General features: G+C 35.7%; 3 protein-coding genes across 3 annotated transcripts; 1 reads left to right on the forward strand and 2 right to left on the reverse strand.

Moving 5' to 3' along the window:
* Positions 1-1,113: 1,113 nt before the first annotated feature.
* On the forward strand, positions 1,114-2,287 carry LOC123214297 (probable inactive receptor kinase At1g48480). Its single transcript, XM_044634060.1, has 2 exons — positions 1,114-1,612; positions 1,743-2,287. The coding sequence occupies exons 1-2, from the start codon at positions 1,114-1,116 to the stop codon at positions 2,285-2,287; spliced, it is 1,044 nt and encodes a 347-aa protein (XP_044489995.1).
* Positions 2,288-4,705: 2,418 nt separating this feature from the next.
* On the reverse strand, positions 4,706-8,507 carry LOC123213540 (pollen-specific leucine-rich repeat extensin-like protein 4). Its single transcript, XM_044632997.1, has one exon. The coding sequence runs from the start codon at positions 8,380-8,382 to the stop codon at positions 4,888-4,890; it is 3,495 nt and encodes a 1,164-aa protein (XP_044488932.1). The 5' UTR covers positions 8,383-8,507; the 3' UTR covers positions 4,706-4,887.
* Positions 8,508-9,139: 632 nt separating this feature from the next.
* On the reverse strand, positions 9,140-10,427 carry LOC123213027 (CCG-binding protein 1). Its single transcript, XM_044632349.1, has 3 exons — positions 10,073-10,427; positions 9,803-9,876; positions 9,140-9,712 (listed from the first exon to the last, which is right to left on the reverse strand). Exons 1-3 carry the CDS (start codon positions 10,293-10,295, stop codon positions 9,398-9,400), a joined length of 612 nt encoding a protein of 203 aa, XP_044488284.1. The 5' UTR covers positions 10,296-10,427; the 3' UTR covers positions 9,140-9,397.
* Between the last annotated feature and the right edge of the window lie 3,843 nt (positions 10,428-14,270).

Here is a 14,270-nt window from a genome sequence, read left to right on the forward strand (position 1 = left end):
ATCCAGTGTTTCCTTTTTGCCATCTGCCTTGCGTTTATTCCCAAAATCAATCCTGCCTTTAATAAATTGTACAAGGCCAAAAGACTTATTCCCACCCAAGGGTAGCTCACTCCCACTTGTAAATTTTAAAAAATATAAAAATTTATTAAAATTTATTATTATTATTAAAGATAAAATTATTATTTAGATAAAAATATTAATAAAAACTAAAATTTTATCATATTTTTCTTTTATTTAATAATTTAATAATTTTTTCTATTCAAAATTTAAAAAATAATCATTTTCTTCTAGAATTTTTTTTAATTTCTCTTTAGTGATCATTCATCACCTTCGACCTTCACTCTCTCTCTCCTACATACTCTCTCTCAAATGAAGACCCTTTATCTTTGTCTTATACAAAATAATTTTGTCTATCTTGATTTTCAATAAAGACAACTAGAAAAGAAAGAGAGTGTGCTAATCGGGAGAGATATTACTAGAGATCAAAGGTGGGCTAACGGGAGAGAAATCAATGGAGATGAAAATATGGAAACTTATGATAAATAAGGGTGAAACTGAAATTTTTCAAAAAATGGGGCGGGTTGTATATAAGAAAAAAATCAGAGTTTGCAACCTTATATTTTTGAAGGGAGAAAAATCTGTTTTTAAACCTAAAAAAATTAGATTAAAAGGCAAAAATAAAATTTTAAAACTCCAAAATAATCTTAAAATATAAGTTTAAATAAAATTTTTAAATGACAATTTTTTGTTGACAATAACAATAAAATTTAATAAACAAATAAATATTTAAGTTTTTGAAAATTAGCATGTGAAAGTTTGTAAATACATTAAACCTTGGGTGGGAGTAAGTATTTCGGCCATTGTATAAAAAACATGAGTTTCTACATTTTGATTGTGAGTTATTTTGCGTTCTAAATTAGATTGAATTTACCTTAATACATAAGTAATTAAATTAATAAGAAATTTCTCGGTTTCTACAATGGATGAAGGCTCCGAAAAAAATCTGTGGAGAAACCTAAGAAGCACTTAAGCTTGAGTGCAAAAGGGACAAAAGGCATCAATTATCTTCCACAAAGCACTTCAGAAAAACTACCCAGAATCTTAAAATTGAAAATGGTAAGAACTCCTCAGACCGTTAGGCCCCTCAAAATTCTGATGCTTTCCTTCTATATGAGATCCTGTTTCCTGTGCATCAAAGTTGGGAAAAAGCTGATGATCAGGGACAAATCTAGTCATGGAAGAGTTACCAATGTGACTCCAGTGTCTTTGCTAGAAGTTAAGGTGGCACTTCCCACAAAGGTGATTTTTGGAGATCAGACTGTGGCCAAGAAATTAGCCCCTTCAGAATTGGCTCAGCTTGCAAAAGTCAGGCTTGGTGAAGGCACCTTGGGGTCCTTGTTTAAGGTGGTTCTTGATTGTGGTTCAACCATCACCATGAGAATGGTTCGAGAAGGCTTGGTTGATGAAGCCACTCTTGAGTATTGGATCAATTTCTTCGGAGCAATTCGAAATACTTGGCTCCTGCCAATGCATTTCAGCTTCTGGTATGGTGGAGAAGCTTTTATTTTGTACGAGTATCTGTGCTTAGGAAGCTTAGAAGAGCTGTTACATGGTAATTTATCTTTATCTTGCTTTGATTCTGACCTATAAATTACTTTATTGGTGAAGATTTTTTGACAGAACTTACATAATGTAATACGAGTAGATATAGTCTTACTTGAACTTGGCTTGTCGCAATGTAGGAAGTGAAGGAATCCAGTTTACTCCAATATGTTGGAGAGCTAGAAAGCATATAGCAGTTTGTGCAGCAAAGGCAGTGGCCTTTCTGCATACCCAGGTGACCAAAAATGGTGAAGGGCTTGTTTGTGGGGTGATCAAGTCTTCTAATGTCATGGTTCAACTGGACTTCTCAGCATGTCTATCGAGCTACGAGACGGCTTACCTTGTTCCTGCGGCCACCATAATCAGAAGGAATGCTGGCCGGATTGCGCCTGAGTTGAGACACAGAAAAGTGTTTACACAAAAGTCTGATGTTTACAGCTTTGGGATTCTGCTCTTAGAGCTTATAACAGGGAAAAAACCAGCAGTGACAAACATGAGAGAGTACGTATGGCAGAACAGAAAGCAAGAAGGGCTAAAAGGTATGTATGACAAGAGAATGGGGGAAATTCAGAAGGAAACCATGGATGAAATGCTTGAAATTGCTCGGCTTTGCCTCGGAAGCAATCCCAGAGAAAGGCCTGCTATGGACAGAGTGTTGCAGATGATTCAAAACTTGCAGGACTAGGATTTTTTCTTCTCTGTTGCAACATGGAACGTTTTTTATCTCATTTCTGAAACAGGTAGTTCCAGTTAAACATAACAATTGTAAAGCCATATAAATCATTTTATATATACATATTGTGAAGTTTACCATTAAACACAATGAGAATGTGGAAAGAGAACAACAAAATTGTACATATTAGCATAAAAAACATGAACTTATGCTCTAATATCAATGTTGAAAAATATTATGTCTAGTCCTGTAAATTGAAACTAGAAAATTTATTGTACCCGGATTCGATTATGTGTTTGATGAATAATCCACATTGACGCAAAGACCCGATATTAGTCACTTTCACAACATCATTTGTCCGAGTACTGCATTTTGATTGAAAGACCTTGAATTCTATGTTTTTTTTCTATTTTAGATGAGTTGGAAGAAAATTGTTTTATTCTTCTGTATGTTTATATGTTCATCTTGGAAGGGAGAGAGGAGTTTTTTTAAATCATCTCTAGTTCACACACACACACACGTCTCTAACTACTCTCAACCCTCACCAACTGCGTATTGGCAATTGATTCCAAATAGATCGGGTCGACCCATCATGGGTAGACCTGAATCTAATAGTACAGACTGGGTCTTGCTTTGTTTTTTTGCTTTCTTTCTTTAAGTGGGATGAGTTTAGGATGTTTTCAAGTCTCTCTTATAGGCTCGTTATTTCCTCACCAAATGATTGAATAATTACGTATGATAAAAAATACTAACTTACTATCATATCAAGTTTCAATCATTATCTTAATTTAAATTGTAAAGAGTTATCATTTTATAAATATAAAAAACTGATCACTAAAAAAGGAGAAGGATAGGAAGAAGAAAAAGGAGATTAGGGAAAGAGAGGGAGAAGGAAAGGGAGATAATAAAAAAGAAAGAGGAAAAACTGAATGGTAAATCGGATACACAATCTCATATCGTCAACTGCTCACACATAAGGTTAGATAAACATCATCTTAAGATAGGTGTAAAAAGCTCCTCCAAAAATAGAACTCCTCTCTTCAAGACCTATTTTTCATGACTCATCTTGTAATCTCTATCCACATTTTATCATTGCACACTCAAAAAGTTGCTAATTATATAAATATTGATGTAAGCTATCGGGCAAGGGTCGAACCATGTTCAAATATCACTTTGTGTCTGAATCTCTCTATATTTATTTTATCTCTCATTGTAATGAATATCAAGATAAATTAATTGATCTCATCATCACTACTCCAACATCTTTTATGTAGAACTCTAATTTATGAGAAGAAATTTCCATTCATATTTACTCTAAAATCCTATCTCAACACTTTATTTGGTGATTTAAGTGAGTGTTCTTAATAGACTTATTGATACGACATTTGAGAGTAAGGGTGTGCGTAATTTGATTCAAATGATAAAATTACATCGAATCGCTTAAAATTTACAATTTAGTTTGGTTTAATTCATAAAATAGTTTTGTTTAAGTTGATAAATTTTTGAAAAACTATTTTCAGTTTAGGTTACAGTATGGACAATTTTCAAACCAAATTAAACCATAAACTGTATTTTTTAAAATTTGATATATATAACCATAATTAGGGGTGAGCAAAAAAAACCAATCTAGAATCAAAACTGTCGAGTACTCTACTTTCAGCACTAGTTCCTGCTTGGAACTGGCCTACTTCGGATAGATTTCAATTCCAGTTTTGAGAAATCAGCTGGTTTTGATTCCATTCCCTGAGAAATTGAAATCAGAATCAAAATCTGGAGATAAAAAAGGGGAATATCTGAAACTATTAGTTATAAATGAAGAATTAAATTGTGTTAATTACATACCTATGTAAGTAAACATTATTCACTTGAAACTGAAACCTGCAAGCAACTTTGTTATGTTTACTAAGAACTTGCAACCTTGTTAACAAATATTAAACCTTGTGCCGCCTACCATTTTTTATCCGCATTCGGACTTCAAGTTTTTCAAGTTTAAGGCTTAATCTTAATCTTCGATTATAAGCTTTTCAAGTTTTTAACTCCAAGAGATATGCTTTTAAAACAAATTCAAACTTTTTGTAAATGATAGGTTCAATCCCAAGATGTCTAGGGTTTAAGTCAATTTAGACACGGTCAAAAGGCTTATTTTCACCTAAAGTTTATTATGTTCTCAAATATTTATTGTGATATTTTAAAATTTTAAATATCTATCCGTAGGGTTTAAGTTAATTTAAACACATACGAAAACAAATTATTAGCCAAATCAATTTTTAGCTGAATCTTAATCAGGGTTGAAAGTTTGAATTTTAACAATGAAAGGAAGGGTAGGTTAGGGTTAAAGACGATTGAAAAATAATAGAAGTTCTATTTAGATGTAGGAAAACTTCGTCAAAAAAATATAATGAATTAAGATTTTAGTACTTAAAAGTATATTTCTCTCTCTCTCTCTCTCTCTCTCTCTCTTTTTTTCCAATTATAAACATATTATTTCACATAATTTCTCCAAATCTGTCTGCTTGCTCGTCAGTCAATCCTTACGTTGGGAAGTTCATCAACTAATACAGCATGCATTGACATTGCATCATATCAAGTGCAAGTTTTACACAAGTGCAGCCCTAATAGCCTTGGAATACTGGCGGAGGTGGCGAAAGATACTGAGCTCCAATGTGTGTTGGGAGTGAGAAGTCATCCTCCTCTTGCGAGGGTGGAACGTCTGCAGGAGGAGGCGGTGGTGGGGAAAGGACATGTTTTAATGGAGCTTGTTCATATGGTGAAGGTGTAGTTGGGTTTTGAGGTGGTGGTGTGGTGTTTACTGGAGAAGGTGGCGGGGACTGGACAGGTGGGGGTGGAGCCGGTACTGTTGATGGCTGCGGAGGGGAGGTTGGTTTTGGTGGCTCAGGTGTTGGTGTAGGTGTTTGTGTCGGCGATTGTGGAGTTGGATATGATAGTATTGATGGTGTTGGTGTAGGTGATGGTGCTAAAGGTTCTGATGGGGTTAGTGGTTCTACTGGTTCAGTTAGCGGTGCCGGTGTTGGTGTTGGCGGTTTTGATGATTGTGGCACTGGAGTTAGTGGCTTTGATGGTGTAGGTGTGGGTGCAGATGTTGGCGGCTTTGATAGTTGTGGCATGGGAGCCAGTGGTTTTGATGGTGTAAATATTGGTGTTGGTGCCAAGGGTTTTGATGGAGCCAATGGTTTTTCTAGTTCAGGTGTCAGTGCCGGTGTTGGTGTTTGTTTCGACGTCTTTGATGGTTGTGGTAATGGAGCTAGTGGTTTTGATGGTATTGGTGTAGATGAAGGAGTTGGTGTTGGTGCCAAAGGTTTTGATAGAGCCGGTGGTTTCACTAGTCCAGGTGTCACTGCCGATGTCGATGTTGGTGTTGGTATAGACGGCTTTGATGGTTGTAGCACTGGAGCTAGTGGTTTTGATGGTATTGGTGTAGATGAAGGAGTTGATGTTGGTGCCAAAGGTTTTGCCGGAGCCCACGATTTTACTGGTTCAGGTGTTGGTGTCATTGTCGGGGTTGGTATAGGTGTTTGTGTTGACGGTGTTGAAGTCCATGGCCACCATTGCTTAGGTGGTTGTGGCACTGAAGGTGGCGGTTGTAATGGTGTTGGTGTTAGTGTTGGCGCCAATGGTTTTGCCGATGGTGTAATTGATTCAGGTGTTGGTGCTTTTGATGGTTGTGGCACTGGTGTTGGGGATGGTGTAGGTGTGGATGTTGGTGTGGGTGTTGGTGCTGGTGCCAAAGGTTTTGCTGGAGCCCATGATTTTACTAGTTCAGGTGTTGGTGCTGGTGTTTGTGTTGGTGGTGTTGTAGGTAGCTTTGATGATTGTGGCACTGGAGCTAATAGTTCTGATGGTGTTGGTGTTGGTGTCGGGATTGGTGTATGTGTTTGTGTTGGCGGTGTTGAAGTCCATGGCCACCATTGCTTGGGTGGTTGTGCCACTGAAGTTGGAGATCGTACTGGTGCAGGTGTTTGTGCCATTGGTTTTGTCAATGGTGCTACTAGTTTAGGTGTCGATTGTTTTGATGGTTGTAGCATTGGTGCTAGGGTTGGTGTGGCTGTGGGTGTGGGTGAGGGTGTGGGTGTTAGTGTTGTTGTTGGTGTCAAAGGTGTTGATGGAGCCCACGATTTTGTTGGTTCAGGTGTTGGTGCTAGTGTTTGTGTTGGTGTTGTTGTAGGCAGCTTTGATAATTGTGGCACTGGAGGTAACGGTTTTGATGGTGTTGGTGTTGGTGTCAAAGTCGGGGTTGGTATAGGTGTTTGTGTTGGTTGTGTTGAAGTCCATGGCCACCATTGTTTAGGTTGTTGTGGCCCTGAAGGTGGTGACTGTAATGGTGCAGCTGTTGGTGCCACTGGTTTTGTCGATGGTGTTACTGGTTCAGGTGTCAATGGTTTTGATGGTTGTGGCACTGGTGTTGGGGATGGTGTTGGTGTAGGTATCGGTGTGGGTGTAGGTGTTGGTGGTTTTGATGGTTGTGGCACTAGAGTCGGCACCTTTGATGGTGTTGGCACAGGACTTGGTGGCAATGACACCGGAGTGGACTGCTTTGGGGGCTCAACTACAGGTTTTGGCTGCTGTGGCACCGGAGAGGACTGTTTTGGTGGCTCAACCACGGCCTCTGGTGTTGGTGGCGCCGGAGTGGATTGTTTTGGTGGTGGTGGCACTGGAGTAGACTCTTTTGGTGGCTCAACCACATGTGTTGGCGACGGTGGCACTGGAGCGGACTGTTTTGGTGGCTCAGGAATTTGAGATGATGGCTTAGGTGGTGCCTGAATTGTCCATGGCCACCGCCGATTTGTTGGTGATAGTGGTGGTGGCAGCACTTGTTTTGATGAGGACGGCTTGGATGGCTGTGGCACAGGAGCTACTGGCGCAGTTGGCTTTGTAATAGGTGTAGGTAATGTGGATGGCACACTTCCGCCACAACTCTCATAGATAGCATTGCAATCAACAGTTCGGTCCACAGAACATTCATTTGCCGTTCTCTGCTCAGGCCTGTCAGCCAAACAATTGTTTGTATCATTCATCACAAAGTTCTTTCTGGAACTGCATTCTCTACTCACTTCCTGGAAATAATTATCACTGAATGTGAAATTCGACAGTTCCGGTAGTGTGCAGATCTCCTCCGACACAGTTCCTGTTAGTTGATTATGAGAAAGGTCCAGTTTCTCAAGATTTTTTAGCTCTGCAAAGCTCTTAGGCAAACTTCCTGAGAGATTGTTGGAGTTAGCGTCAAAGACGGTCAAATTGTGAAGCTCTCCCATATCTTGTGGAAGACAACCTCCAAGTTGATTGTCAATTAAGAGAATCTCAGCCAAGTTTTTCATCTTGGTAAGTTCTCTTGGAATGCTACCAGACAATTTGTTATGAGCAAATACCACAACAGATGCATTTGATTTTCCGATTGTATCCGGAATGCAAGATGTGAACCTGTTGTTGTTGATGAAAAATACATCAAGTGGCAGCTCAAATACCTCTGGAGGCAACTCACCCTCAAAATCATTAAATCTGATGTCAAGATACTTGACATTTTTCCAGTACAGAGCAACTATTGGGAAAGGACCAACGAAACGATTGTTGCTGATATCAAACTCAGCAAGGCTGGTCATGGTTGACATGCTCATTGGAAGGATTCCACAGAACCTGTTAGAGTTTACGTGGAATAGTACAAGATCGGTCAAGAGCCCGAGCTCAGCTGGGAAATACCCAGCAATGTCAGCATGATTAAGATCAATACCAGTAACAACTCTGATATTGGGGTCATCGTTTGCTGGTGTACAAAACACACCATTATATGAGCACACATCAGATCCAACCCAATTACCAGTTGTGTTAAAATGGTCAGAGTAAATGGCCTTCTTGAAGGCTTGAAGCGCCACATATGCCCTTTTCAGCCTTTCATTTTCAAACTGTTGGTCGAGTTCTATCTCGAAATCAGGGACCGGTAGCTTCCCATCTTTAGGAAGTGTTAACAGTTGACGACGAGCAATAAGAGATGCCTCAGCATCCGAAAGAGCATGAGAAATTATGGAGAAGGAAGAAAACAAAAACAACAATAAGCAGCAGCCAGAGGCCTGCAAATTTCTGATGTTGTGAAGCATGTTGTTTCACAACACCGTACTCTCCTTGCAGGTCCAAGGCTGCTGATAGATACCGAGCGAGGGGCTCTTTTATATATGAAGCAAACCGTTGAAACTTCACTGGGATTTTGGCCATTTTGAGACCTTTTTTTAGCAACCCATTTTTAGACTTCCAAGTTTAGGGATACAATTCATTTGAATTGCGATTTGTCAGGTGAAGCAGGGGTAATAATAGTGGATTCAACGATTATGAGTGATTTTATGGAACAGAATTGTCAACTTGAGGCAGATGCAAGAGATCAAACACCATTTATGTAAAATCATTTTTGTTACCGTTAATTATAAATAAAATGTATACCTAATTTTTTCCTTTTTTATTTTTAAGTAATCTAAATATAGACAAATGCAATCTAATTTATCAAAACTGTCCTAAAAAATATGCAACCTCTCTTACATTTTTTATATGAAAAAGAATATCTAGTCTAGTTTAATTATATGTTAGATATTACTGGCAGTTAAATGAATAAAGATTTCTGGCAAATACTGGTATGCATCTGCATTGACCTGAAGCCACAAACCTCGGAAGAAACTAGATACAACTTTGCTGGTCTTGGCCAGTGATGATGATCATCAGTCAGTTTTAGTGAATAAAAACAGCTATCAACAATTTAAATTGTTGACTTCAGGGGTTAACAAATCTAATTGAATCTCTGTCACATTTGTAACACCCTGAAAGTTATATATGAAAACATCAGTACTAGTAGAATTAGGAAGATGGTAACCAAAACTCACTAGAAGTATTTTCTTAATACTTGGAAGAGGAGCTTTCAATGTTATTAACAAAACAACTTCACACGGCTTATACAACCATTCTAGGAACCCAATATCTCTACCATGAAATTACTTTGCTATAAACAATGTAATCAAAGCTCAACTCTATAAACACCCAATTCACAACACATCTACAAAGAACCAAACAGGAACAAAAGTTCGATGAACTCCTCTGTCTTAATTTGCATAAGCTCTAGCTAATTTATCAATCTGTTTCATGGTCGGGAGCAGGGGAATACCAAGCTGGGAACCTTCCCTTATTTCTAAGCAATCTGGTGTAAGGAGAATCTGGCATTCTGCCTCTCTCTTCTTCCTCTAGCTCTTCCAATGATTTGGGCAATCCATCCGGCACAGGACATTGTCTACTTCCCTCTTTTTCAGCACTCGATGGCTTTGCCGAAAAAAATTCATTACGCTTTCCCTTGTGGATCGATGAAACCCCATGTAAGTATCCAATCAAGGATTTTACACCACCCGCTTGCAGAATCAGTTTCTCAACATCTTCTTTTGGCGCTTCCCTCTGGAGTACATACAAATTAGATATTAAAATTAGATCCTTATTCTGGGAACTTTATTAAGAATCTTACACTCTTATTACAACAAAACTTACTTCCAGATCTTTAAGCTCAAAATAAGCTCTCCAGCAGCTGTAGGAATCATCTCCTTCAAGCGTTGAACAATAATCTACACCAAAACCATACCAAACTTACATTTCCAACACTAACAGAAAGTGCTTTTGCCAAAAGTACTTTACAAAAATAATGAAAATACACACAAAACCCTTTTATGAAAGAGCTCTTTCAAAACTGATTATCATTCCTGAAAAGCACAGCAAAAATCAATCTCATTACTTGCAAGAGAACGAGTATCAATAACGTACCCGCAAGATCGTTCTCAGATTTTTCGATCAAGGGCAGATCTTTAACGGCTCTTTCGAACTTGGTTCGGCTAAAAGGCTCAAGCTTTGGAACATTATAAGCGCTGTTTCGTGAAGAGCAACAAACCACTGAGCCAAATCTGGGTTCCCTCGTACCATGAATATCTGTAGCATCCACCAGGACTGGAACTGAACCAGAACTAAAGACAATCGACTTTAACATCATGTACAAACGCTCTTAAGACACAAACACCTGTTCTGGTTTTGGTTAGATTTTTGCTTTGTTATTAAAATGGAAGATAATTAAGAAGATATATCATTAGTCGACAGACAAACCAAGATATTCTTCTTTATTCATTAATGTGCAATGGTGGGACCAAGTTAGTGGATAAGGTTCAGATTTTTTTAATGATATTTTCGAATTTTATCGGTTGTCATTTGATGAGATTGAATAATTGCCGTTGATTATGTTAACTTTCTTCCAGGATGCCGTGTGGAACCGGCACACTGGTTTGGAGAGCTGGTTCATAAAACGCGGCGTATCGTGAATCCATGGGCAGATAGTTGTGATTTCAATGAGCCCCAATCTTTAGCTTTGAACCGGCCCAAATGTGTCAGTGAAACAGGTCTCCAGGCCCTAAATATTTTATGCTGTAATTAAAAATAAATAAATATAATATATGTTAAAATAACATGCCATAATAATAATAACAAAATCCTCATTCGCATCAATTATCGTGGATTAATGTAACTATTTTGTGACAGTTGTCAAGAATAGATTATTGTTGTGGGCATTTTCTTAAATAACAAAATTATGTGTGTATATTTTATATATATAATTTAGATATATAAATAATATATTATTATATAATTAAATAATTTTAAATTAAAAATAAAATAATTTTCAATCATATTATTAAATATCATCTGTATACTCAAATTATGTATCAAAAATATGTACATATAATATTGTTTTTTCTTATATATATATATATATGATTGAGCAATTATTTCCTAACTTAGGGTTATAATTGATTCATATCGATTACCCCAATTGTGTAGAACGTAAATTAATTTGTACTAACAAGAAATATATTGAATAGTGATGAAATTTAGTGCAATAGATTATGAACAATTAAATATGGTTCAATCTGTTACTCAAAAGCATATATGAATTTATAAAAAAAAAAATATTAAGGTAGAATTAAATACAAAAACAATAATATAATGAATCTCGATAATTTTTGTTATTGTTGGGAGATTGTGTACTCCTGAAATAGTAAAAGAGTATTACAATTCGATTGTAATTGATGGTATCATAAAAAGTGGTTTCATAATAATAGGAAACGATATTTGTATCTTGAAGAAGTTTGGAGCATTGTGATAATTGTCAAGTTTTCTTCTTCCGTATGTTTCTGAATGTGAAGTTTTTTTTTTTTTTTGGCACCTTAAGTCCACTCACATACAAGTGTCACGTCTGATTATTAATCATGTAGCTTGTTGTTACTATCTTATGACTAATTGTCTATTAAGTGTCAAATTCGTGAGTTTAACCAAGGAATAGTTTTGACCACATGACAATAATAAACGTTGTTTTGTTTGTAGGAGAAAATACAACTTTAAGATCCATTAGATTTTTTATTCACCTTGATTAGCATAATATTTAAATATAATATATTTGGTATTTTAAGTGTTATGCTGAAAAATTCTTCTTTAACCAAACTCACGAAACACTTGAAAATACAACTAATTAAAAGATTAGCAACAAACAACCCAACATATAGTTAAACATCTCTTGTTTTGAAAAAGCAATCTATCAGCTTATTTTCTTGTCATATTTCTCATCCATAGTGGAAGGCAATAAACTCTTGTCATAACAGATCACAATCATTATCTTAACCTCATGTAACATAATAAGAAGTTATTTGTTTGAATTTAAAATTGAAATGTAGCCAATCAGATTGTAACGTTCCATTTTCATCTTATTAATATACATAATCATCGAAAAAGAGGGGTAAAGAAGAAAAAAGATAAATAGAATGGATTTATGTAGTGAAAATAGCTAACATCCATCACTTTAGATAAGATAGGACAAGGGATATGGATCTCAACAATTCTAGCTAAAATCAATTTCTTCTCAGGATAAAATTTTTTATAAATTGATTCCTCACTTAGTTGAAATATTTTCTTAGAGTTTTTAATAACACAATTATAGATGTAAACTCTCAAGTTACGGGACGAACTATGTTAAAACATTTTATGTGTTTAATCCCCACACATTATTCATTATACTCATAAAAGTGGATTGATTAACTAAATCTAATAGTTGTCATTGTAGTTATTTTGAACAAGATTTGGAATTGTATATATCAGTTGTTGGCGGGAAATCACAACAATTGTTTAGCGCTAAAATGGGGGCTCCTTATTAGAGTTGTTGTTTTAAAGCCAATCATCAAGGCTAAATTTGTAATTTTATTATAACAATGTCTCATGTTTTAAGAGTAGTTGACATTTTTTCATTTATTTCTGCATGTGTGTGTGTTAGTGATAAATGTCATTAAATTAGTAAAACTGTGACAATGAGATCAATTATAGCTTGATTGTAAGGATTCTATAAACATATATGATAGCTAATCTAGAAACATCTATAGACTTATCATTATCCTAATCAAGAGCATAAATAATGATGTAAGGTTATCACAATCAAATAATTCTACCAAATGACAGTGACAAAACTCATATGCCAAGATTGTTTTTGACAATCTAATTTAACACGTGAGTGTATATTAACTATATATTTACTATATTGTTCTGTTAGATGATTTCATATAGATGACATATAGATAACAATCCCAGTGTTAGTAGAATAGATACTCTAATGAACAGTGGAACTATCATATTTAAACTTGATATTACCATTGCATTTCGTATTCCAATTGTTTAGTTTGACACTAGTTTAATGTAGCATTCTTATTAGATTTATCAATACGATAATTATTGATTATATCGAGAAGTATATTGAGGCTATAGTAGATTAGTATATGATTCATTACTCTTAGATATAAGAGATGATATTTCATAATGGTATTTGACTAATGAGTACAACCACTCAACTCGGTACCTACAATGGGATTAGATTAGTTCAAGGGTATCTAAGATGAATACTATTTCTATTAATATAGTAGGAGATGAGAGAGATGTGGAAAAAAATAAACAAAAAAGATCTTTCCAACATAAATTTCTAGCATCCATTACTTGGTATGAGATAGGATGACTTTCTTAAAAATCCAACTATTCTCCTTTGATAATTCTCTAAAATCGAGTTTCAAGACATATTTTCTAGTAATTTTAGTTCACATATTGTTGGGACACTTTCTAAGAATTGTCAATAACATAATGATAGACTCAAGCTTTCAAACAACAAACTGAATCTTATTAAAAACCTCTCTATATGTAATCTGTTCACATTGTTCATTGTTTTCATAATAATCTATAACAAAGTCAAATTCCTATAATTATAATTTATCTTGTACAAAACTCGAAATTTAATATATAAATTATTAATAAGAAATAGAGTTAGATTCGATTTGAGTTTATTTGAGTTTGAACTTGAGTTCAGCTCAAACAAACTGAAAATAAGCTTGGCTCAAGCGAGCTCAAGTTTGAGCTTAATAATTAATATTTTTGAGCTCAAATTGGAGCTCGAGTTTAAGGGTATTTGGTTTATTTAGTTTTCAAATTTAAAAATTTTCAATATAAATTGATAAAAATGATATCGTTCTGATCAATATACATTTAAACGATCATATTTTAAAATTTTTTTATTCATTTATAATATCGAGCTAACTCTAATCATGTCAAATCAAACTCAAGTTTTAACAAACTCAAAATTGGTTTGATTGAAATCCATTCTAATGAGAAATCACAACTAGGGTTGGATTCGAGCCGAGCCGAGCTCGGGCTCGGCTCGGTTTTTTTATGGCCGGTTCGAGCTCGGCTCGGCTCGAGTTTGGCTCGTTTACGGCTCGGTTCGGCTCATTTTTCATATCAAAACGGTACTGTTTTGTATATATATATAGATCAAAACGACGTCGTTTTGTATAAAAATTTTTTAAAAAAAATTATCGAGCTAGCTCGAGCTCGATCGAGCCGAGCAGAGCCCGACTTGTTTCGAACTCGAACCGAGCCGAGCCGAGTTCGA

Source organism: Mangifera indica, chromosome 4 (assembly GCF_011075055.1).
Source record: "Mangifera indica cultivar Alphonso chromosome 4, CATAS_Mindica_2.1, whole genome shotgun sequence".
NCBI lineage: Eukaryota > Viridiplantae > Streptophyta > Magnoliopsida > Sapindales > Anacardiaceae > Mangifera > Mangifera indica.

Bases quoted from the DNA above. Each gene is read 5' to 3' on its own strand.
- LOC123214297 (XM_044634060.1), top strand. From the start codon at position 1,114: ATGGTAAGAACTCCTCAGACCGTTAGGCCCCTCAAAATTCTGATGCTT. The intron at 1,613-1,742 runs GTAATTTATCTT...GTCGCAATGTAG, and splicing joins CTTAGAAGAGCTGTTACATG to GAAGTGAAGGAATCCAGTTT.
- LOC123213027 (XM_044632349.1), bottom strand. From the start codon at position 10,295: ATGATGTTAAAGTCGATTGTCTTTAGTTCTGGTTCAGTTCCAGTCCTG. The intron at 9,877-10,072 runs GTACGTTATTGA...GTTTTGGTGTAG, and splicing joins ATCTGAGAACGATCTTGCGG to ATTATTGTTCAACGCTTGAA. The intron at 9,713-9,802 runs GTAAGTTTTGTT...TATGTACTCCAG, and splicing joins TTGAGCTTAAAGATCTGGAA to AGGGAAGCGCCAAAAGAAGA.
- LOC123213540 (XM_044632997.1), bottom strand. From the start codon at position 8,382: ATGCTTCACAACATCAGAAATTTGCAGGCCTCTGGCTGCTGCTTATTG.